This window comes from Thunnus albacares, chromosome 19 (genome assembly GCF_914725855.1).
Source record: "Thunnus albacares chromosome 19, fThuAlb1.1, whole genome shotgun sequence".
Classification (NCBI taxonomy): domain Eukaryota; kingdom Metazoa; phylum Chordata; class Actinopteri; order Scombriformes; family Scombridae; genus Thunnus; species Thunnus albacares.
In genome coordinates this window covers 15,392,744-15,418,447 of record NC_058124.1, presented here as the reverse complement: position 1 = coordinate 15,418,447, position 25,704 = coordinate 15,392,744, and the positions used below count along the sequence as shown (strand labels likewise).

The following is a 25,704-nucleotide window of genomic DNA, read 5'->3' as shown; positions in this document are numbered from 1 at the left end:
AAATCTTAATATATTTTAATACCCTAGAATGGGAACAAAGCAGGTATAAACTTTGCAATTCTTAAGTTTGATCATAGCAGCTGACTTCTTGTATTTTGTGTATTTCCAAGTAGATTATGGTTGTTGTTGTTTTGTTTTTGGGGGGAGGGGGGATTTTTGATCAATTTTCAGACATCGCTTCAGTGAAACCTTCAGCCTACTCCAAGAAACTAGACAAATAATGACTTGCTCCCAATCAGTGAACTGATGTGAACACATCTCTTTTTTTCAAGACATCTGCAGCTGATGCATCATGTGAACAAGTCAGCAATCACAATTTAGGTGTTTGAACATTTACAACATTTGTTCATTTGTTTTGATGCAAATATTTGCGAGACATGTTGTGACAGTAAGACAATGATGCACCATATGTCACTTTATTTTATGGGATGAATTATTACATCTGGTGACACAACATTTCTCTCAGTGATTCATTAGTCATACAAAAAAGGCAAAACATATTATGTAAATATATGATTATTTAAATCTGTCAGCAATTATAGCCATTCAATCACATTTTTATTATGTATTTTGCACACATTCATTCCATTTTTAGAAAGCAGCATTGCAGATGAAGTGCTGCTTGCTCCCCTGATACTGCTTATTTTTGGATTTGTGTGCAGTCTCATCCGTCTGCTCCTCCTGCACCCAGAAAGCTTTTAAACATTTGGTTCTGCAGGTTGATTCTGTAGCTTTTTTTTATTATTAACACAGACTTATGAGATTAATATGAATTCATAATCACAGATCCTTATTAAAAATGGTCATTGCCCTCTCCTGATTCTTCCTGGAGCTGAATGAACCTTGCTTTAGCTGTCATGACAACCACTGGGAGCACCGAGGAGTGCTTCCAGCAGGTAATAATGAAATAAAAAAAATATTTATTACCTCAGTTCCTTCAGAATATTAAAATTAAGTGTTTTAATAAATGAAAATAGTCCAGTCAGAGATGGATAATTGTAGCTTCACTTGTATTGCATCACTGATTCTCGATTGAATCAGTGATGCAACAATTTATGCAACAATTGAATGAAAACCTCTATCATAAAAAAATACTAATTTCTGAGAAATTTTATTTATAAACTTTGTCTACAAGCGAGCATACTCTTCAGCATATATGATGAATAAAGTTTTCAATAATAAATTGATAATAAATTCATAATTTCTTGGGTTTAAATGGAGCTGTTCTTAGCCTATTTTCCCTATAAATCTCTTTCAGTTTTTTTCAAGGAACCCTCATAGAAAATTCTCATGATACGATGGATCCTTATAATCAGACCAAGAAGCACATTACAAAAAAAATGTATATACAGAGACCCTTTCTACTTGTTGAAAGGAAATTTATCTTTGACTTTGTATCCTGAGAGTAGAGTTTGGACTTTTCAAAATGCCTCTAATACTCTTTGAGACTTACAGACTTAATGCTATGGTGTTGAACAAAACACAATAAAGTAAAATGGAAGATAAGAAGAATTTTTTTGAGTGTAAATTGCAAACTTAAGTTTTTGGATGTGCTGGGGGTTTTGTCACACTTTAAGCAGCCTGCTTATTCCTCCTTTTACATGATACATCACTGGCAGATAATAACTTCATCTTGCACACCATTTGAAATCCAACAACACATGGATGACAAAGATCCATGTTGATGCATTTGCTGAATGGATTTCACATTCACTGACAAAACTACAATCCTTGCAAGGCTTCATTGTAATATAAAAATGGACTTACCAGTCTAAGAAATTGGATTTTTTTAAGCTTTACAAACTGGCTGTGGATTCCTATATATTACAAGATAAATAGAAAAGTTGGAGCCTGAACATTCACAAGTCTCAACAAATGATGTTTCTGATAAATAAATATTCTACTTCTTACATTGTTCTGTGGAAAATCAGCTAATTTACAACAGTTTAAAATATATGCAAAAACCCGAGAGCTCTCACACATATTTTTTTTTTCCATCATTTGAATCCTCTCAGCCTCTTTCATCGGCACTGTGCAGCCACTCTTTCCATGAACCCACTGTACATTTGATGCAGTACGTGCCCACAAAACTACCAGTTGCCATGGAAACAGACAATTGCCTTTAAACAGGTTGAGATGCGTCGGTCTGGTGTGACCAATTCCTGTGGCCTTGCAACACTTTCTAGCAGACCTTAAGGTTGATTGAATGTATGAATGTTTTGTTGCACGGCGAGTTTTTTTACCTTGAGAGTGACCCACATCCTCTCTGTTACAAAAGGCTCTGGGACATATTGTATTTTTCTGCCGCCTGTATGGAAGCTGTTATGCACCACTTACAAATGAAACTCGTGATTTTTAAGAGATTGAGCCATACAGTGCACTATCTGTAAATAATTTGCGTAGATAAATTATTTGACCACTTAAAATTTAATGGTTTATTTCCCTCCTATCTTTTTTTTCTCATCTTTTTTTTCCGGTGCTTTCTGTGAGCAGGGTGGGGTTGCTGTGGAAACGCAACAACATCAAAGTTTTTCATTCTTCACAGGCATCTGAAAGAACCATGGATATGCTTGTAATTACAAATGCATTAAGTGTGTTGAGTCATTGCTGCTTTCAAGCTGGACCCAGCTGCAAGTAAACTTAACTCTTATCAATGAGGCAAGAACACAGTCTTCACATGTCATACTTGTGGTACATGTACATGGCCAACGTGCTTGTTTGCACACGTTGCTCTTGATGTTCAAGATCTGTTCAGTCTATTGACGCAAAACCTGTCATTTCTATCCCTTTCTGGCCCCACACAATTCCAATTAATGACCTAAGAATTAACCTGAAAATAGATTTCAACAACGGCTGCTATTACTCTGTGAGAGTGCGAAAGGAGCTGTGAGGCAGAAGTAGGTTAGACCCATATTTGAATGCAGAGTGCTTTCTGAAATAGCACGTAAGATAACAAGATAACATTTCAGTGTGTGCATTATCGTTTTTTTATTGTAAGAATTCTGTAATGACAATAATGAATCTTTGTTCTGTTATGACCGCTTTTCATTACACCCATTACTGTTAAAAACTCCTACATAATTGGTCAAGATTGAAACTCGTTTACTCTTCTCTATTGCAGCCTGAGAGTGAAGTGTCCACTACTGCGGAAGACTATTCCTCTGAGGTAAGATGACCTTTCTCAAAATGTTTTATCACTTTGTCAGATGAACTTTCTGTCCTTTTTCTGTTCTTCTTCTCCTGTTCTTTTTGGTAACTCTAAATTAGCTCTAAGAGGTGTGGCTTTGTAGATGGCAGTGTCTGTCGGTTGGCTGGTCCACTACCTTCATGCAGACTTAAATATCTCATTAACTATGGGATGTATTGCCATGAAATTTGGCACAGATATCCGTGGAGCATAGACGATGAGTCCTAAAGATGTTGGTGATCCCGTGACTTTTTCTGTAGCACCAGCAACACTTTAACATTTGTGGTTTTGAGTGAGATGTCTTGAAAATTATTGGATGGATTGCCATGAAAATATGTACACACATTCATGCCCCCCCGACCCACCAGGATGAACTGTGACAACTTTGGTTACCCCTTCACTTTTCATCTAATGCCATCATCAGGTCAAAATTACTATTTGTCACGTTAAACTTAGATGGTGAACATGGTAAACATAACACGTACCAAACATCAGTACATTAGCATTGTCATTGTGAGCACATTAATATGCTGACGTTGTCGTTAAGCACCACTGTGCCTAAGTACAGCCTGACAGAGATACTAACGTGGCTGTAGACTCTTAATTTTGTATTTGCAATGTCAAATTTACACTGATTCATCTTTGTTTCATCTCTGCTGATAGGGTTGAGTTATAGGGCCACATCTGCAACTTAATTTCTGCTCTGAAGAATCCTAATTATGAAGCCTCTGGAATGACTGACTGTTTTTTTGAATTTTAATAGATTGTGGAAGATTTTTCATGTGGCTGATTACTTGTCTTTTACACATTTCCACTTTTTGTCTAAGTTTTCATCATTTATATTTAATTTATAAGCTAGGGTTTTGCATAATTTTCCTGTTGTTTACATTGAAAATCATATTAGTGACCGCAAAGGAGACAAAAGAAGAAATGAAGATAAGTAGAGCACAGAAGTCAGTCAATGGGGCAGCTTATCTCAGTGACGCTGAGTCATACTACTGACTGGTGATAAAAGTTTTCATGTGGCGGTAAAATTTGTCTTTGATGGATAAATCACTAAATGTCACCTGCCAACTCAGCCACTAATTTTCAGGAAAATAACAAGTGAATATTTTAAGTTTATGTTTATAGTTTTATATTTATTTATTATTATAAAGTTTTTATGTTCCTGTTCTTACACAGTGTCTCTGCTGGCTACCACACACACTCTGACTGTGAGTCATCAAATAAAAGCAAAACAGTTGACTAATGGGACTACTCAGTAGCATATGATGTTTCCTGATGATTTTCTGTAGTTTATAATTTAAGAGAAGTGATGTGACACTAAATATAACATTAAAAACAATTATTATGTGATCAAATGAAACCGCTTTAAGTCTACTCGCATCAGTTAGAGGATGATTTAGATTATATCATAGCTTTGTCCTAGCAAAACCAACATTTGAAAATACTTGTACTTGGGAATAAATCTTAACACTTTAATAATCACATACTCAAGTAACAGCACAAATCTACCCAGTGATGACTTCTGAACACATGTGGGCTCTTCCATCACCGTTTCCACATCTTAATGTTTCACTGACAGCATTGTGAATTAACAGGTAAATGGGTGCCATGAGATGACAGAGAACCTTATGATGTCTTCGAAGGATTTTATCTGGGTACAGTAATCCGATCCGATCTTTTGGCTCTGCTAGCAAACCCACTGGCTGCTGGACTTCACTCTCTATTTGCTTAACATTTAAGTCTTCTGCAAGATTTCCTGTAACCCACTAACCAAGCCTGTTCTATACTGTAGTCTCATTTTAAATGTGATTATATACCATGTTAGGAATGATTTGAAAACTGTGCTGTAGGTAAAAGAAAAAAAAAATCTTATTATCTTTATAAATGATCAGTTTGAGAGCACAAATGGCTGAGGAGTTTAGGATTGAACAGGGCATTGTGACATTTTAGAGGTGTAAATGAAAGCTGCCTGGAGGAGGATGAAGGGAGGGAGTGGTGAATGATGGAAAAGAATAGAGATGACAGTGAAGTGCTCGGAGGAGAGAAGACAGGGTGTTACACAAAGAGATGTTCTCTTTGGATTCACTAAGGTGATGTACGAACAGGGGAGACAGAAAGCAGGGAGGTACTGATCAGTACAGCTGGGATAGATGGAGAAAAAAAATCAGATATGTGGTTGAAAAGTGAGATGCCGACTGCAGTAAGATGTGTGATGTTAATAATGAGTATCAGTGCCTTAACCAAGTTAAAACTAATCTATGGACTAAATATTGTTTCAAATTAGACATTTTTCAAATGAGATTTATCTTTAAGGTTTCATTCCCTCTGTGTGAGATGAAACTTGCAGTAGAACTCATATCTTTTAAAATGTATTTGTGGATTTGAGGCAAAGGCAGATAAGAGACAAAGCAAAGCCGCGGACGTTCCGGCTGAGTTGATAAACTCAGCCTTGCCTCTAGGTGTCATGAAGTGAAGATGATGTCATATGGACAGTGATATGATGATTTTTGATGAAGGAACAAATAACTTATAACAGCAGTCCAGTGCTTGACATTACCCTACAGGTGCAGGTCTGTACCGCGGCAGGTCACTGCCAAAGAGTGGGCAGCTGCCACGTAGGGTAAAGTAGTCGATCTGTTGCCAGCTTTAAGCCGGCGCAAATCAAATAGTCCGGTGCGGGGTTATCAACCCTCCTCAGTAGCCCGGTAGTTTAGTAGGAAGAGATCGGCATCCTCCAGAGTGTTGAAAATCATGTCAATGTCGGTACCTTTAGTTACTCAAAGCCGTGCAGGGTAGAGGAATCCGGTGCGCATCCCTGCGTTGATGAATTTTCTCCTCACCTCCTCAAATAGTTGGCGCCGCTTCAGTGTTTCTGCTGGCAAATCAGGATATAAGTGAATCCATCTCCCATCGTAGGTCAGAGGGGAGTTCTCCCGTGCCAGCTGCAATATTTTCTCCTTCATGCGAAAGCTGTGGATCCTGGCTATCATGACACGAGGACGTGCCCCGGCGTCAGGTGGCTGCCCCAGTCTGTGCGCTCTATCAACCTCTATTGGTGTGGGGAAGTTAGCAGGACCCAGCAAATCACGCAGAAAATTGGCAAAAAATCCACAGGGTTTTTACCCTCAGCTCTCTCTGGCAGGCCCACCACTTTGATATTCTGGCATCTGGAGCGTGCCTCAAGTTCGGTGATCTTCTCCCAGAGCAATCTGTGACTCGCATCTAACTGCAGATATTGTTGCTTTAGCTGGGTTAGCCTGGGTTAGTGTCATGGTCACTGCAGGCCGCCTCCACAGTTGAAATTCGAGAGTCGTGTTCGGTCAAGGTGGTCTGAGTAGCTTGTAAGGAGGTTGTTGAACCGGTCTTCCATCCTTTTACTCATGTCGTTTATAGCCGCGAGTATGACGGATGTCTCTGTGTTTGCCTTGGCCACCAGCGGGGTTGGCCCTGGAGCATCCTCATTACCCGAGATGCCAATGCTAGCATTAGCCTCACGTGCTGGGTTTGCAGAGGGTGCTTTTTTGGCATTAGACTGCTGTTTCTGGTCTCTAATGGTAGCCATAAGTGTACAACGAAAAATGAACGTAATGCCCGACTTTTTAGCAGGTGAAAGCAGCAGAGAAATGTTATATTGCTTGAATCTCGATGTATCAGATGGGAGCTCTGAGAAAGTGTGTCTACACCATAACGCACGCTCTAGCGACCCTGACAAAGCAATATTTGAACAATGTTGAATATAGAACAATGTTTTGCTTGTGCTGAAGTTACAGTACAATGAAACTTGTAGAAACACTGTGGATTGCATTCTTAATTATCTTGCACAAAAGAAATAGCAAATGTTGGCATTTTTCCCACTGATTTCCCTTTAATTACTGTGAGAGTTGACAAAAATCCAACCTAATTCATTATCAACAACCTTCAAATGTCAAGAAAACCAGGAAAGGGGAAATGCATTTTCACAACACTTTGGCAGTTTTTAACAGAGGTAGCTAAACTAGATCTACAACCTCACTGTTTGTCTTTGAAAGTATTAGCTCAAGTTTTAAGTAACAATCTCGAAGATCTCTGTTTTGTTCTCTTTGGTGGCACCTATTGCGATAAGCGGTAATTGCAGGTGTGTTTTTTGACCTCACTTCATAGAGATGCAAACAGTGTCATCTGTGTGACATCATGCTAGAAGAGACCAGAAAAACTTGAAGAGCAAGTCTGTTGTATTAGCTACGCCTACCCTCTCTGGCGGACCAACCACTGCAGGGTGATGGAAAATGCGTCACTAACTGTGCGCCACTTGTGATTTTTTGTGATTTTTTTTTTTTTTTTTAAATTTCTGTCGCTACTGACACCCAGTTCTTATTACTGCAAATGCAAGGGCTTTCATCAGTGGGCCACAGGCTCAATCACCATTGTGTTACCTCAGTGATAGATGAGTTAACAGGCATTTATTTAAATGAAAATCTTTGAGATTATTACTTTAATTACCTTTCAGGTAATTAAATAAATTTCTGCTTATAGAACTAACTCAGACAGACTTTTCCTAACTCCTTTGGGTTATTCGCTGCTTGGGTTATAGTGCATTTCGACCAGTATCTTTAAAGCTGGTTTCGGCTACAGCAGTCACCTAATTTGGAATATTTATCTCTTTTAAACAAGTATCCATTTTAAACAGGAACAATTAATAACATTAACATATTTACTACATTCCTTCATGTGGCTCCTGGCTTTTGTAACTAACTACTGTCGCTCTTGGGTGGTGACTAAGTTCTAAGCTAATTTGTGAAACCTCACCTTGTTTGCCTTAACAGAAGCCTGTAAATACTTTACTAGCTCTTATTTTCTTCCTCAGGAGGAGGTGGAGCCTCTGCAACAGGTAACAAAGGGAGGCACGATGCAGGATATGGAGGATGCGCTAGCTGCAAAGTCGCAGGCAGTGGAGGAACTAAGTCGAGAGCTTGAGGAAATCAGAGCAGCTTTCGGCACAGAAGGAGTACAGCAGGTAAATGTTTTAATTACTGAATTATAGATCATACTGAGTTTTAGCATGTGTTCATTAAGGCTATATTTCTGCCAGTGCATTGAGAAAATGTTGTTAGTGTGAATTGAGCAGCTTCCTTGTGCCAAAGTTATCAGATTTACAATTATAAGTGATTCTCTTCTGTAATTTTAACGTTTTTTGCCCATAGATGGCTGACATATTTGCATATTAATGTATCTTCCGCTTTGTTTTCATTTGGTCGCCACAACATTGTCATACATTTAAAAGGATTTTCCCATCATGAAAATAGACTTGTTGCTCCAAATTTCTATTTATATTGACTCAACTAGTTAATGGTTGAAGTGATAAAAGTGAGAACTATTTTATTCCTCCACTATAAGGATTTACTCTTCCAAAACACCTATATTCAGCCTTGCAAGTATGTTTCCTTCACTACTTTTTGAAAGCTCTGTCTTGTCCACCTCTCTCTTCTCTGTTCTATCTCGCCATTAATACTTGAGCTGTATATGAGATCATTTTACTCAACTACATTTCACTTTTATAGCTGCAGGACTTTGAGGCTGCTCTAAAGCAGCGAGATGGCATCATCACCCAGCTCACAGCTAATCTTCAGCAGGCTCGTGAAGAGAAAGACGAGATCATGAAAGAATTCCTGGAGCTGACAGAGCAAAGTCAGAAACTGCATATTCAGTTCCAGCAGGTGGGATCTCTTTATGTTATTTACATAATTATTGTTTTCCACTACCTCATGTTATTCATTTGTGTATCATATTATTAATAGGAGCTGTTTTTTACCTTAATTTTTCTGTAACTTGACCACCTGCTGATCTGACATTTACAGCTGCAGGCAGGCGAGACGTTAAGGAACACCAGTCACAGCAGCACAGCAGCTGATCTTCTGCAAGCCAGGCAGCAGCTCATGCAGTACCAACAGCTGCAGGAGGAAATGAACACTGAGGTCAAAAAGAACCAGGAGAGGAACAGTGAGCAGCTGGAGCACATCAGCCAGCTCCAGCACAAGCTCAGTGAGATGGAGATGGTGAGAAGTTGCCTGCTGTGTTCATACTAAATTGTCACAAATATAATTTAGACATATTGTGTGTCATTCAAGTGGTCAAACAGCAAGTTTTCAATGTTGCTCCTGTATTTCTAATACTTGTTTTGTCTTCGCAGTCTGGAAGAAGATCAGAGGAATCATTTATGCAAAGGATAAACGAGAAGGACCTCGTGATTGCTGAACATGAAAAGATTATTTTGAGTCAGGAGCAGTCCCTGACAGAATTGAGAAAAAAGGAGGCATCTTTTGCACAAACAATGAAAGAGAAAAATCAGTTAATTTCAGAGCAAACTGCAATAATCACAGAACATGAGCGGTCATTGACACTGCTCAGAGATGAACTTGCTCATGTGGGAAAGACTACAGATGAGAATACTATAGAACAGTTAAATGACAAAGACCTGAGGATAGTAGCGCTGGAAAGATGCGTTTCAGACCGCGACTGCTCTATAACCCAGCTTGAGGATGAGCTGGACTCCACTGAAAATCACCTACATGACCTCCAGCAGCGAATGGCTGCAAAAGAATCCGAGCTTGAAAAATGCCTGGATGAGTTGGAAAGCTGTAAAAGTGAAATGGAGAGTTGTAAATTAGAATTGGAGAAAGAGCGAACAGAGTTAGAAAGCTGCAAAGGTGAACTTGCAACTTCCAAACAAAAGGAGCGAATGTCATCTAATGAAATCATGCAGCTCATGGGCACAGTAGAAGACCTGCAGAAGCGCTATCACAAGGGCAGCCTGTCTGAAAGTGACACCATCCAAAAAATGCAGCAAGAGACTGAGAGGAAGCTTGAAGTTCTCAGGGCAGAGCTGGACGAGATGTACGGCCAGCAAATAGTCCAGATGAAGCAGGAGCTTAATTTGCGTCATGCTGCGAAAGTGGAGCAAATGACTGAGCAACATCGTGCTGAGCTTGAGCTTCTAAAAGCACAAAGCTCCACTGATAGTGCTGCTGAGGTGGACACTCTCAATGCTAGAATTAGAGAGCTTCAAGAGACATTAGAGCAATTCCAAGCAATGCACAATAAAGCCACGCATGAGCTAACCCAAGTCACCCAAGAAAAGGTCAACCTGCAGGTGAAGGTTGAGGATCTTCTTCAAGATCTCCGTTCTGCTAATGAAAAAGCGGAGCTGGTCTCCCGCAGTCTTACCTCTCAGGAAAGCCAACAAGGTGAACTGCAGCGCCTTCAGGAAACCACTGACAGTCTGAAGTGCCAACTGGCTGCTGCTCAGGAAGCTGCACTAGAGGCAGAGACAAAACACGAATCCGAAATAACCAATTACAAGATCAAGTTGGAGATGCTGGAGAGGGAGAAGGATGCTGTGCTTGACCGCATGGCGGAGTCGCAGGAAGCAGAACTGGAACGACTGAGGACTCAGCTTCTGTTTAGCCACGAGGAAGAGCTCACCCATCTTAGAGAAGAACTACAGAGAGAGGGTTTCCTAAACACAGAAAACCTTCTCAATGAAGCTGCTATCAAACATGAGAGAGCTTTGGATGAGCTGCGCATTCGTTACGAAGAAGAACTGCGCTTGTTACAAAGAGAGAAGGCAAGTTTTGCCACAGAGCGAGATGATCTTTTGCACCAAATTCTTGGCCTGAAAGAAGATCTAAAGCTAGCTTTGAACAGCTCCAAAGCGGATGAGCTCGTCCAGCAGCTTCAGGAACTTCAGGTGGAGCTTGAGGAACTGAGAAGAGGAGGAGAAGAACGAGTTAGAATGGAGAACGAAATCCAGACATTACTAAAAAAGACGGAGGTGCTTGAAAATCAGGCAAAAGAGAAAGAACAAAGTTGGGAGAAAAAATGGAAAGAGGAGGAACGGGAAAAGGAGACACTGACAGAATCTAATAACACTTTGAAAGAGGAGTTGGACTCAAAAATTATAAAAATTGAGACACTCACAGCAGAGAACAATCAAATACAGCAACAAGTAGCTGAGCTTAGCGATGAAATTGAAAAGCAGAGGAATACTTTCTCTTTTGCTGAAAAGAATTTCGAAGTAAATTATCAGGAGCTGAAAGAGGAATACACATGTCTCATTGAGGCAAAGACACAGTTAGAGGAGAGGACGTTGAAGGAGACACTTGAATTCGAGGCGAAAATTGCCAGCCTTCAGTCACAGATTCGGGAGGTGGAGGAGAACAGCAAGGATATCAAAATGGAGGAAATGCACACAGATAGTAAAGCTGTGATAGAAAAAGATACTATTGAGCTAATGGAGAAGCTTAATGTTACGTTGAGTGAGAAGGAAAGCCTGGCCGGGAGGCTTTCCGAAGTTACAGAGCAACTGACGTCTACAGAGAGCAAAGTGGGACAGCTGGAGGAAGACCTGATGAAAGTGAGACAAGAAAATGCCAAGGTCATCGCCCAGAATGAAAGCCTCGGGAAAGAACTGAAAAAGAAGCAAGAGATTATAAGAAAGCAGACGAGAGGGCAGGATGCCCAGAGAAAAGCTAAGCTCGAGAAAGAGGAGCAAGCTGTTGAGCCAGTTGCTTCAGTTCTTTCTTTTGAAGATCATCACCTTCAGATTCAATCTCTGCAAAGGGAAATAGAGGCTCTTCAGTCCCTCTTACAGGCAGCCGAAGCCGAGAGAGACAGCATCCGGCAGACCGTGGAGCTCCAGAAGCTTTCACCGACTCCATCTCCAGCAGCAGCTGTCCAGTCCTTGGGGGAGGTACCTGTTGAAGGACAATCCTCCCCGCAAAAGTCCACAGCCTCAGGGTCAAGCAGGCGCAAGAGACGGCAGAGGTCGAAGCAGGAGCGCAAACTGGGCACTGCTCTCTCAGACAGCAGAGAAGAAAAACAAAGGGAGGAGGAAGAGGAGGCAGCGGTGGAGGAAGAGAGAGCTACAAGTGCCGCAGAGCAGGAGATGCAGCCTCAGATGGAGAGACAGGTTATGTCATGTTCACAAGAGAGGGGCAGTAAGGAGGACTCTGCTGACGGGTACCAGGGAGACGGAGCGAGAGACCACGTCAACAAGCAGGTAAGAACTCACATGCATCTACTGCACCACTTTCTTGTAAAATAGCTCCGCTGCCTTTTCTCTGCCTTTTTTTTTAAAAGTCTGATTAAATTGCATGTTTGATTCAATGATTAAAGGGCTTTTCAAAAACCGTGCGTGTCAAAAGAAAGCGCAGTTGAAATTGTATGCTTCAAGTATATCATTTTGACAACTAATGCTGTGATGTTTAATATTGTTATCAGCTTTATCAACAATACATGGACTACATTCATAGCTAGATCAGATTTTAATATTGAAGAGAATATAACGGAGGCATTTCAGCATTGAAATGTTTTCTCTCCAGTGACTAACACTCATGATTGCCGATTGTCGAGTGTCTGCAGGCTTGCTCTCTAAGGTAGCAGCACAGTCGGACTGTTGTGTTCAAAGATATAGACATGCGTTTTTACGTTTGTGCTGACCATTCAACGACATTGAGTGTGCTTATTGTGGGAAAAATAATGTAAAAGACAACATTCCTACACAGTGCAGCCTGCATATAACAGTGATGTGTGAAGACTCCATCAATATTCTGCTCATTTCTACTTTTAAAGGGGATTTATGCAATATTTATAGTCTGCTTTTATTTGATGCTGCTCATCCTCAAACTGAATTCGATGTTGGTTTTGAAAAGGACTGAAAAATATTTTTTTTAAAAAAACAATCACCCAGTCTTCTGATAGTTATGAATCGTTGCCGTTGTGTAGAAATGTGTACATTCTAGTTTCTTTCCATCCTGCAGGGAGTAAAGGGTTTGAGGTGAGACACCATTTTACCCCAGTCACTTCTGTGTCTGTGTCACTTCAGGCTGTGTCTCAATTACACAAGGCAAAAGAGAGTGTACAGCGTCTGTCTGCCATTTCATGTCTGTGTTTCATGTTGTTTTTCCACCTCCTGGGTTGGAACACCAGATGTGGTCCAGAATCACATTTTCAATACATGATTTATCCGTCCAACAACACACCTGCAATGTCAAAGTATTTTAAAATGGTTGCAAAATTCAGTTATGATACTAAATAACCTCACACAGTATTTGGCACTGGAAAACATGTTTTATTATATATATTATTGATCTTTGTTTAAATCTGTACTTTGTGCACATGAAAACACAAGAAAGCAGGATTTTTTAAATGAGGTTCTGTGTATAGACAAACATACAGTACATAATGGCAAACTTTTAACAAAGATAATAAACAACACTCTAAAGAAAGAACTAGAATTCAAATAACGGCAAAATAGGTGATGCTCAGTCATTTCACTGTGAATTATAGTGGATATTTTAACTAAGAAGTTGCTTTTACTATGCCATTGCTCTCTGTTCCCTCTCAGGAAGTGATCCATAATGCTGCATCTTGTCTTTCTGTCCATCAATGTCTTACTTGTCTGCATTTGTACTGGGATAATATTTTAGACAATCATAAAAAGTATATTGTTTTCTTCTGCTTGTTTATCAGGTGAGCAGACATGGGACGAGCCACCAAACAAAGCCTGTCGTGTGTGAGGGAGCAGAAGAAGAGGGAGCGACTACTGAGCATGTAAATGTCACTTAAGCTCACATCCTGCCCTTTGGTTTAAAGTGTCAGTTGTTGCTTTGATACATCATACAGTATAAAGATCAATAAATAGATGCTCTTACAGATGAAATACAGTAAATGTGGTGTGAGTTTAGGGCTGAAACAGTCAATTTCTTAGTAAACCTGTATCATTTTCATAATAGAAGTATTTCTGCTTTTGTTGTTGGTGTGCGTGTGGCATCGGCACATCATAACACAGCCGCCATCTGTTTGTTAGTCACTTATCGTCCCTTATCTGCATGTTTTAAGCAGAAACATCTGATTGGCTACATGTTTGAAAGGACTCTCTGCAGTTCCTTTGTTGGATGTACTGCGGATGTATCATAACAAAACCTTTTAAATACGGCCTAATTAAAATGTAGAGTGCACTTAAAACCATCTGACATCAAAGGTGACGGAATTGCAATTTCATAATTGTGTAACCTTAACGAATTTATACTAATGCATAATGCAAGAGAGAAAGCGGCCTCTCCTTGCCTTTTGTTCTCTGTGACAGAAGTGATAATAGCAGACCTCTTTTCCTGAACACAGATGGCTTGTGCCAATACTGTCGTAGAAATAGGATTGGTGGAATTATGTTATTTAATCATTTATCTCCCCTGATTAGCAAATGGATTTACCATGCTGCATGGTAGTTATGCATGCTGCATAATGTAATTAGTGATAATTTATAATTGACACGTATATTATACTTTGTACACCTTTTTTTATCAGGCTCAGCAGCATTTTCTGTTTTCATGTCGACCATTTTTGGGAATATTAAGACAAACATGACTATGTGAAATCAGATTATATAAATGGAAAGGCATATTCCTGTGTGGATTATTCCACCCGCGTTAATGGGATGATAACTTCTTCCTGTGTCAAGGGTGAGTGCAGGCTGCGGATGGAGGCGCAGCGCATCAGCATGTCTCAGATCCACGCCGCCCAGCTGGAGCTGCTGCATGAGGAGACGGACGCCCGCGCACACACTCTGGAGCTGAAACTGCAGAATGTGAAAGATCACTGTGACCAGGGTGAGCTGATGTGTAGCTTGTTGCCTTTGTGTGCATCTGTGACTTGATTTATCATTCTTGACAAATCAAAACAGGACAGGTTTCTGGTTGGATGACGTATCCAGTGTTATTTATGCCCTTTGTTGGTTATAGTTGTGTTTGTGAGAAACATTTTAAACATTTCAGTAAATTGTCTCCAAATTTCTGCTTATGTTTCACAGATGAGCCAAAAATCTCCAGATACCAGAACATGTTACAAGCTGTGTCGGAAGAATGTAGTGAGATCATTCAGGTAAATATTAAAGACAAGTAGTTGTAGTGTGTAGTTTAGTAGATTATTGATGTGCATTGCCAACGTACCACAGAGTGTAACTATGTTTCTGTTCTGTCTTCAGTCTTTCCGAAAGATGTTTGGTAAAGAGTTCTTGGAGTGTGTTGATGCGGAGGAACGACCGCCCACTTCAATAGAAAGACTAGAAACTGGTGAAGCCACCTCCACTGTACTGGAGGCCAGAGGTAATTTATCTAATAAAGAAATTAAATTACAGTTTAAAACAAGTATTACAAATAATTTAACACACATTTCTGTTGAAGGTAACATTGTGGGCTATATTGAATTCACTTCATACTTACAAGTGCTTAAATATCTATCTCTGTTTATTCAAACTTGGCAACACATTTACACATACTCATTTACAATCATCCACTTACTCCGTTGAGATCAGTCAAATTTAATTAAAAAAACATGTTGCATTCTCTCTGTAGAGCTCTACAGAGATCTTCAGCAGATGAAGGGGAGGATTGAGCAGGAACATCATCGACTGTCACAGCTCCAGGCTCTATTGAGAGCTGATGGGAACAAGGTAAAGATAGATACTTAGTTTGTTAGAGGAACAAAGAGGATTACAGTGCCAACAGAAACACACTAACAAATCTGTTGGTTTATTAGATGATGGAGCTGCAGATGGCATTCGATGAACTGAGGAGCAGCAGTGAGAAGGAGATCTCTGACCTGCGTGTGCAAGTTGCCAACTTAAGCCTCTCAAGCAAAGGTAAAGAGTTAAACTCGGCTTCCCCTTGCTGAGATAAAATAAAAAGCAAATAGGTCGAGTACTTATGTCACATCACAGAGGCTAAACACAGAGCGGTGTAATAAGATGGTAAGATGTTTAATCTTTTATTTGGGTTTATTGAATATTCTGTCTGTTCTCTGTATTCTGTAGCTGTAGGCTTTAAGGATTTTCCAGGTGTACTGGAGGTCACAGTTAAACCTCACTGATTACTGGCATGCCAGATATAGGCCACACACCCTGAGCTTTTGCCAGTGTGTGTTTTGTGATTAAATGTCTGTAGGTCATCTACAAAGAAATATAAAATAGTGGCCTTGCCCTGCTTTTCAGCCATTATTCATCTAGCATTTATCAACCAATTAATATGGTCATTTGCCACTGCAGTGACCCATTTTCTCCAGAGGAAACATTAAACTTTAATGTAATTGATTCTAATCTGTCCAGTTGCATATTGGATTTCACATTTCACCTCTCCATCGGTTAGATCCAGAGGAGCGGGCCGCTGCACCATCTACCTCCCCTTCCAAGGAATTACAGATGCTGAGGGCCGAGGCGCAGGAGAAGCAGCTGCAGTTAGAGGAGAGTCACAGACAAGAGATGGAGCTTCTCAGAGCCCACTACCAGCAGCAGACTGCAGAGACAGAGGAGCGATACGCTACCGAGCTCTTCATGCTGCAGCAGCGACTGCAGGAGGTCACAGGCACTCAGACCCACTACAGGTGATGACACTGTGAAAACACATGACTATTAATTCTTCATTTTTTCACATATGGAGTATATTTTCATGTTTTAGGATGTAAGCAAATGTGTATGTACAGCAAACTCTCCTCACACAGACACTTTCATAAAAGGAATGTTAAACACAGGTTACTTATAGCAGCAAACTGCAGTCCCAAACTTGACCCCCAGCTTACTGTTGATGCTTTAAACTCAACTCAGTTCACAGTTGAGTTTGCTGAAAATTTCTAGGGGCTCTTAAAATGTGCTCCGCAATAGCCATCTGTTGTGCGGGGCTAAACAGGTGAGCCCAATTGTAGACTCAGAAGAGGAGACAGGAATAAGGTAAATAAGATTGAAGGGCACAGGGAAGATTGGGTGCAGGCCAGGGAAAGCTTGAGCTGACTGCTGAAAACCAGCGCTGAGGCTTGGGTGGGTGGCTGGAAACCAGGAACTGAGGCTGGGGCAAGGGGAGTTAGGGGCCGAGGTAAGAAGGTCTGGAGTGGGATCTAAGGTAGCTGAGAAGAGCAGGGTTCCAGGGCAGGGAAGCAGGGCTGACACAACGAGGGACAGGAGACACGGACCAGAGTCAGAGCAAGCAGAACTGCAGGGGAGAGGAGAAACAGCATCAGCCTAATGATAACAGGCAACAACAAGAGCTGGGTATTTCTAGAGGGCTTGATTATGGTGATGGTGGAGGTGCAGCTGGTGTGGTCCTGCTCTGACTCCAGAACACCTGCAGGGAGAGAGAGGGAGAGAGCCGCTGGGGAAGTGACAACAGGTTAGTTAGACACAGAATGGGATGTGGAGGGATTGTCAGGGGAGGTTGCTGAGGCAAATGTGACACCATCAGTTTCTGAAGTTGTAAGTAAACAAAAATCTATTAGCTTATCTCAGGCTTAATAGCGGTTTGGAACAAGTATATTATGATATACAGTAAATCAAAGGCAGTACTGGGTGTTTAACATTTAAATAGCACCATTAATGGATTCATGCAGCCTCTCATTGGTCAGGTGGCATAACTCTCTCCCATATAAAGTACACTTTTCATCAGAGGAACTCATTTTGATAGTTGAATTTTGATGGATTGATACAATAAATGAGTCTGAAGAAAGAAAGTCTAAAGAAAAGTCTGACATGATGCCTTACTCCTAATAGAAGCTGTTCTGCACATTTTGTGTTGCACATGGAAGCAACCTGAACCAGTTCAGTTGACAACAAAACCTCAACTAATGAAATATTCACTATGTTGTTGAAAGCATTATTCATGCCTTTTGTTAGCCCACTAACCTATCAAAGTACATTTTCAGCCATTCCAGATGGCTTCCTGAGAGAGGTGATCACTGAAGTGCTGTGTAGGAAACAAGATCAATGTGACCTTGTAGGCATTACTCACACAATTTGTTACATTGAAAAGAGTTTTCTGAAAAAAATTCAGGCCCACACTGAAATGTATTAGGTATTTGTTCAAGTGTTAGAGGTGCACATGATCTTCTGTATCACCCACATATAATCTATGCCTGAATGGCAGATGACACAGAATAAAATGTGAGCCTGTACAGGAGTTTTAACAGTTACTATATTAAGGAATGTTTGAGGAGACCACCTATATCTCTGACATACTGACTGTTTATGCACACATATAAAAATATATCCTATCCAAACTATATTATTCTAAGTGAGCTCTTCCTTGTGGCTCAAGAGAATCACAGTAGTAATATTCCTACATTCAGTTTACTGAAAACTGAGATGCTACTGCCCTCCACTGTTTGATTTGGTAAATATTATTACTACTGTACTTTTCAAGACTAATGACCATATATTTTGAAGGGCAGTGTCTTTGCTTTTATTATCACTTCATTTTGTGTTGTTCGTATTAGTTTTAGAGTTTAAATTGTATTTTAGTCCTAAATTTTTATCTGCTGTCATGTGATGTGTCTTATGTGCCTCATTAGTGGCAAATGGTTACATTTATACATTTTTTTTGTGATTGTGGGACAAATCAAGTAGCTCAAGTGTTTTATCAGGTTCATTTGAAACATGTATATACTGTAAGGCCAGGGTCATACTTTAGAAAGCATGTTAGCTTAGCAAGTTTTGAGTTTTTTACTTGATTGATTTGAAAGTACATAGGATAATCTCCATCATATTGCTGTAGGATTTGTTGTTAATGGCAATCTAGTATGTGGGGCTGCAACTACTGATTATTTTTCATTATTGATGAATAATGGTTATTATTTTCTCTATTAATCAATGTCGTTTGGTCTATAAAATGTTGGAAAATGGAAAAAAAAAAAATTCGATTACAGTTTCCCAAAGCCCAAGATGCAACCTAAGATGTCTTGTTTTATCCAGACCAACAGTCTACTATCCAAAGATATTTAGTTTACTATCATAGAGGACTAAAGAAACCAGAAAATATGAAGCTGGAACCAGAGAATTGTAGCATTCATTCTTTAAAAAATGAATCGATTATTGAAATAGTGTGTGATTAATTTTCTGTTGATCAATTAATCAACTAATAGGTGCAGCTTTACTAGTATTTCAGACAGTAACCTGCTTCCTGATCCTTATGTGTACATTTTAACTGTACTTACCTGTGAAATAGCAATAAAACACAACCAGGTAAATAATTTTGGAAAAGAAATCTTCTATTCAGGATTTTAGGACAATTAATTTTGACATTGCATTGTTTCTTTTTTCAGCCTGGCCGGTGTTCAAGAGTCCAGCTCAGAGAAGAATGAGGAGCTCAGAGAGCAACTAAAGGTTTGGCTCCTGCATTTTGCCCTCATCTAAATCTTCCGTGTCACATGCATCACATCTTACTACGGGCTGAAATGTGCACATGCATTAAGACGCTATGGCAGTGAGGGTGGATAGGAGGGAGGCGGTTGCAGCCTTAAGGCTAAAACATGGCCTAAATCCCCAGCTTTGCCCCAGAAGCAGCAGTATGAATGGTCTTATATCTAATGATTAAAAGGGTTGGACGTTACATAACCCGCCTTTATAGCGTGTTACTCCTGAACCAAGCGGACGTTCTCTGGTCATGGTGGCTGCATGAAAGGAGGATTCTGTCTTGCGTGAATGAACTGCACTCCATTTGAGCCATCCCTCACTCACATCACTCCCAACTTTCCATCCTGTCTCAGTTTTGTCATTCACGCTCAGTCCAACCTCAAAACTACCACAGCTCGTGCTCGCTCGTGGCTCTTACATCCTCATGCAGAGATAGAGAGCAAGATAAGAGAGGAGAAGATTGACAGAAGCACAGGAGGAACAACCGGAGAGAAACCGAAAAGAACTGGGCATGATACACTTTCAGATGTTGTATGTTTGGTTTGGAAATATTGAGCTTGAGGCGAGTGGTACTGAAGAAGCTGAATGACTGTAAAATAGACAAGTCAGGGATTCATCACAAGACAAGAGTGGTAGTGTGTCAGGGGAAAATGTAGCTGTAATGTAATGCAAGACAACTCTTTATCACTTTATCTTCCCTGGGAGGGTTGTGGAGAACAAAATGGTGTATTTATCAGTGGTTAAAGATTGGGCGGGGTTTAGCTAAAGTAAAGAGGACCTGTTTATTTCAGGAACAGTCTTGGGGAACATTTTCTTGTTGTCTGCCTCATTTTAAGACACTGTTATCTTGTACATCACTTTTAATGTGCAGTGTTACTTGTAGCTTTTCTGTCTAACCATCTCCTTCTTATTTTTACACTCTTCTCTCTGAGCAGGACCTTGGTGTGGAGGAATTGTCAGAGGGAGGTGTTGAGTTGCGCTGGCCTGCCAGTTCTGCAGGCCTGACAGCACAGCTGCAGGTACTGAGGAAAGCCCTCTACCACAAGTATGTCCAAGAAGTAGCTGCTCTCAAAGAGCAGCACAGTAGCGAGCTGAGGAGACTGAGAGAAGAAAAAGAGCAGGAGAGGAAAAGAGGAAGCTCTTTTGACAGCTCCAACCTTGCTGGGCAGTTTGTGCTGGAAGAGAAACAACACTGGGAGAGAGTGGAGGAGGAAGTTGCCAAGGTAGGTGGCCATTTAATTGTGTTTTCATACAACTCTTGTGTCTAGTTTTAAGGTTACAGTAGATCAATTTATCCATATCTAAAAAAAAATCTGAATGGAGAAACACAATGACAAGAGTTATTCTTTAAAGTTTGACTCCTAAATTGCCCATAACACTCTTTGTCTCTATGTCATATCAAGTCATATGACACTTTGTTTGGATTTGTATTTTCTGACAGGCCATCGTTCAGATGTCAGTGGAGTTTGCGCAGCAGACTGAGCTGGCTCGACTCAACAAGCGCGTCGGCCAAACGAACACCTCCATGCAGACCCAGTCAGACGAAGAGGAGGTGGAGGAGAGGGAGAACGAGGAACGGGCTCCCAGAGTTTCTCACACCACAGGCGCCTGGCTGAAGGAGGTGGAGAGGGAGCAACTGGAGAGGGAGCTGGAGGAGAGGAACGCAGAGATCCAAAAATTAAAGGAGGAGCTGCTGAAAACGGAATCAGGACCTGAGCAGGTCAGTGTCGCTAGCTGGGCTGTTGCGCCTGAATCACAGTTAATGTGTTGATTTACACTCCGCTTCGCCACCCTTCACAGTTTTCAGTAATTTCAGTGGAGAGAATTCATTACTGCTGCGTCATTAATTTTCAGATGCACTGTGTCGCAATGCAGGCATTGTAATGATCAGATTCACTCTAAATACTGTATCACTGATTATGCTTGAACTGAAATTGGTTAAAATATTTGTCTATGTGCAGAACTATCAATAATCTGGTTGAAGCTGTTTTTAACCACCATCTGAATGTAAAACTGTGCAGCAAAGTGTACTTTTCAGCAACGTTCATGCACTATAGGCAGAGTGGAAAGTTAGTAAAATCCCCTTTTAAGCTATTTTCAACAAAAAACATACAAACAGCTAATTCAAATATGTGCAACTCTCTCACCTGCACTTTTCATACCAGAAGTAGCACAGAAACATGTAAAACAATATACACACACCTTCATATACACACTATTACACTCTTAAAAAAACAGTACAGAATCCTTTTACTGTTCTATACTTTATTATACTTTATAGTACAATAAACTTATGACTGGAGTCTTTTATTAATGATGTAAGGGGCCAGCATACACCAAAACAACTATAACCAATATCAGAAGAAAACATATCTTAATAATTTGACCATATTTGTTTATTTACTGCTGTCAAAGAAGAATATTTTAGCGTCTAATTATGTTGACATACTTTCATCTATCCTCTGTTCATGCACTGGTTTCCTCATGTTGAATTGAGATTTTTTTAATAGCACTCCTCATGCCTTGAAGAGCTAATCCCTGGCCGGGCCTGCTAGGCTTTCACTAACCATTTATTGCATGATTAGGCTTTAACTGTGTGATAGCAGTGGCTGTCAGGTTCAGTGTTCTTTGTTAGATGAGTTGCTCCAACACACTGTAAGTGGTGTTTCAGTGATGATCATCTAGTTAAAAAAAAAAAAAAAAAGTTCTATAACTTCAGTAATTGGGTCAGATGAGTTTTGATGATGAGAAAAATGTTTGAAGTTGTTTAATTTCTGTAAAAACAAACTTGGCCAGAAATGTTCAGAGATGATACATAGAAAACTGTGAACTTTGATGTAGATGATACACTGTAGAAACCAGACTTTTATAGCTTATATTTTAGGCGAATTGTTTACATTCTCTAGACTCTTTAAGATCTAGATGAAGCAGCTCTACAGTTTAAATTTTGACGTTGTAGATTTGGCATCTTAAGTTTATGTAACAAGCTAAAAAAAAACAAGAGACTAAACATTTTTAAAACAGAAAAAAAAACTGATGTTTGACATCAGCAGTTCAATACAAGAGCTTTTTGTTTGTTCCATATTTAAATTGGGGTGGATACAAAATAAATATTTCAGTATTATGCAATCTCGTGCAATTTCACCACAAACCATGCACTCAAAAATTACTGCAAGTTAACAAGTGCTATTATTCTTATTATTAAATAATTACCTCTGATGATTTATTAAACATTTCTGTCTCAAAAACATGTTCACAAGTGTAGTATTTTGCTGGAGTGTATTGGTTCCCAACCTAGGGGTTCCGACTCCCATTATGGGTTAGCAAAGCCTCACAGGGGTTGCGAGGCTCTCTTGATTTTAAGAAGTGTAAGAAAACTTTTCTTTTGATATATGTCTCAGCATCTCATTGAATATTGTGAAGAAAACAACTACATGTAATTGTGTACTACAATATGAACCTAAAAAAGGGATAAGGGCACAGGGTAGATGTGAGCACAAGCCATATTCACAGAGCCTTCACTCTGCTAGTGTAGCAAGCCAGCTGCATTAGAAAAGTATGCAGTTAAAACAACAACAAAGAGCTAATGGCACAATGGCTAAGCATCAGGAAGAAAAGAATACTGAATGTGTCAAAAGAAGCCTATTAATTATGTATGACAGAAGGTTTATTCATGTATGTATGTATGTGTATATATATATTAATGTAACTCAGTCTGGACAAGTACCCGTATTTTTCATCTTCGGAAACGAGCATGAAGAATCATCAACTGTGTACATCAAACTCATTCATCTCAACCATTGTTTGTCCAGTCAAGCATCAAGTCAACCAACCACAGATCACTTTATTTGTATACAGTTCTTTAAACAGGAGCCTTTCCTCATATTTTCATGAACAGTATTCCTACAATCATCAATTCCACAATTATTCCACTCGAAATAACTAGAATCTCAGTCCTCTTATCTGTTGAACATCTCAATTACAGTTTGGTTTAATTTACGGAGGTTCAGTGATGTGGAACATCATCTCGTATTTGAAACTTAGCACCTGCATAATTTAAGAAAGCTGTTAAAGGCTTGTATTTATCTCTGCAATGTTATCCTTATGGCTTATCTCTGTAAACTACCCACTAATTAGTCATTTTCATTTTATTCAATTACTTTGTGTACTTGTATATATGAATGTCTGCTAGTGTGTGCTATCTAATATTTTGTCTTTTTTTTCTCTCACTTTCCCATCCTTTTAATATTTTTTAAATATTATTTTGGCTCATGCAGATTCTGCACAGTTTACTGTAGTATTATTTAATTATCATGTAAAGCAATTTGAACTGTGTTTATATGAAATAGTGCGATACAAATCTGAGAGTGAACAAACTAGAGAAGCAAAGCTGCATTTCTAATGTTTCCCCAGGAGGTGGAGCTATCGCCTCTGCCTGTCTCAGTGCCTCAGGTGCACCTGTTGCCATAGCAGCACAAAGATAGTAGTGTTTCTCCCAGCTCCAAGGGAGTTAGAAGTGCGTCTTTGTGTTTGTGTTTGTATGTGTCTGTGTGCTGGTAAAAGAGCGGTTTGTCTGCATGAATTTGAATTCAGTTTTACTAATGGTCATGCATACTGCCGCACTGTGGTTTGCTATTTAGAGTTTTCAGGAGTCAATTTATCAAACTGCAACTTTGCAATGACGGGGCTGCTGTCCGTGTTCTCTCTCCTGCCTGTCCAGGCCTTAAAGAAGAAAGAAGACGGCCAAGAAAAAGTTAAGGATGAGGAAGATCCAAGGGGGGCGGAAATAAAGCAGGCTGGTGTACTCAGATTGTCATCGCAGGGTGATGAAGATTCATCCGATAAGGACACTGAAAGGTAGTGACAGAAACTTTTATAAAAGAGAATTCCTAATATCTCCTTAACCAGTTGTATGTTTGTTTGTGTTACTGCTGTACATGAATTACAAAAAAATATTAATTTATAGTTGAAGCCAAAGTAGACTCAATATTCAGTGTGTGAAAAATATGTTATGCTAATCAATTCAAGTCTTTCCTTTAGCCATTCTTTCTTGAATAACTACAGATATTTAAGAAACTTTTCATTACTGTGGTACGTTTTAACTTTAACTGTTCTGCTGCTTTCAGAAACCTCTTGCGTATGGCCAACGAGAAGCTTAGTCAGGTGCTTGTTGATGTCCTGAAGACTACGGCAGCAGCGGAGGAAACCATGGGCCTCCACATGCAGAGTCTGCGTGATGCGTCAAGTGGAGGTCAGCAGGCTGCACCGCCCTGCTCCACCACACAGAGAGCAACTTGGCAGCCTGTGAGATCTTACGCTGCAGGCAAGTAACATCAGGTGTAACTAATAATTAATTCTGGCATCCGTGTTTGAGCAACAGGAAAACAGGAAACGGACTACAAAACCTACAAGATGTAATTATGTGTACAATCACCTGAAAGAAAATAGCACTTAAAACTATGCTGTGCTCTGCAAATATTAACACCACTGCAGCTGTGCTTTTTAATGAGTATCCAAGACCGTCATTACACTGGTATCCCACATCTAAATTTTGGCATTCTATAGACTGAATCGCTTTGCTTTTAATCAGGCCTGGATAAGAAAAACGCATGAAAAAACATATTTGCAAAGTTAAACCACATTTTTAGAAAGTTTCAAATCTATTTTAAATCAGATTTTTAGACTTGAACTTCAGATGAGATTTGTGACACCTGCAACAAAACAGAGCACATAGCATTGATGTCACAGGGAGAGTGTTGTTAGCAACTTGGCTAACTATGCTAAGCAACTAAGCTAACCTCCTCTGGATTCTGCTCCAAGACTACATAATGCTATTGTTTGAACAAAGAGTGGGTCCTCCTCCTTTAGCACAGAGTTTGTTGTTTAGTTTCTATACTGGAAAAACACACCAGCAGTTAGCTTATCTATGCAAGTCTATAGTATGTTGTCACCACAGCAACCATTGTAAATAGGTCAATAATGGCTGATGGACAAATTCAATCTGATCACATGCAAATAATAGTGACGACAGTTAAGCCTGTAATTCAGATGTCAGAAAAATAAAGGATTTGCTTGCAGTCTGAATGGTTCATTATGAATGAATGTGGAGACTTTCTTCCCAAACCATAGCTGCTTATATTAATCATGGTACAGTCACTCAAGGACACTAGATACATGGTTACTGCTGGTCCAATCATATACCTATATGCAAATTATGGTTCATGCTTGTCAAATTGCATTCTTGCATGAAAATAAGCCTATGCAACAGCGGCAGCACTTTATCTAATCGTCTGTTTTTATGTAAATC

The 25,704-nt window shown here is 39.8% G+C and overlaps 1 protein-coding gene across 5 annotated transcripts in view; it reads left to right on the top strand.

Annotated features, from left to right (window-relative positions):
* Window positions 1-25,704, top strand: part of akap9 (A kinase (PRKA) anchor protein 9) — a 70,636-nt gene that overhangs the window by 11,797 nt on the left and 33,135 nt on the right. For 4 of the 5 annotated variants that reach the window (XM_044336324.1, XM_044336327.1, XM_044336323.1 and 1 more), the window contains exons 3-20: window positions 3,122-3,166; window positions 4,789-4,848; window positions 8,037-8,186; window positions 8,731-8,886; window positions 9,028-9,225; window positions 9,360-12,227; window positions 13,700-13,780; window positions 14,688-14,835; window positions 15,036-15,106; window positions 15,210-15,330; window positions 15,580-15,677; window positions 15,764-15,866; window positions 16,369-16,603; window positions 19,307-19,367; window positions 20,333-20,620; window positions 20,839-21,117; window positions 24,118-24,254; window positions 24,524-24,720. In XM_044336324.1, coding sequence (XP_044192259.1) covers window positions 3,122-3,166; window positions 4,789-4,848; window positions 8,037-8,186; window positions 8,731-8,886; window positions 9,028-9,225; window positions 9,360-12,227; window positions 13,700-13,780; window positions 14,688-14,835; window positions 15,036-15,106; window positions 15,210-15,330; window positions 15,580-15,677; window positions 15,764-15,866; window positions 16,369-16,603; window positions 19,307-19,367; window positions 20,333-20,620; window positions 20,839-21,117; window positions 24,118-24,254; window positions 24,524-24,720 — 5,296 coding nt within the window. The remainder of the gene's footprint in view (window positions 1-3,121; window positions 3,167-4,788; window positions 4,849-8,036; window positions 8,187-8,730; window positions 8,887-9,027; window positions 9,226-9,359; window positions 12,228-13,699; window positions 13,781-14,687; window positions 14,836-15,035; window positions 15,107-15,209; window positions 15,331-15,579; window positions 15,678-15,763; window positions 15,867-16,368; window positions 16,604-19,306; window positions 19,368-20,332; window positions 20,621-20,838; window positions 21,118-24,117; window positions 24,255-24,523; window positions 24,721-25,704) is intronic. The other variant, XM_044336326.1, reaches the window with a different exon arrangement.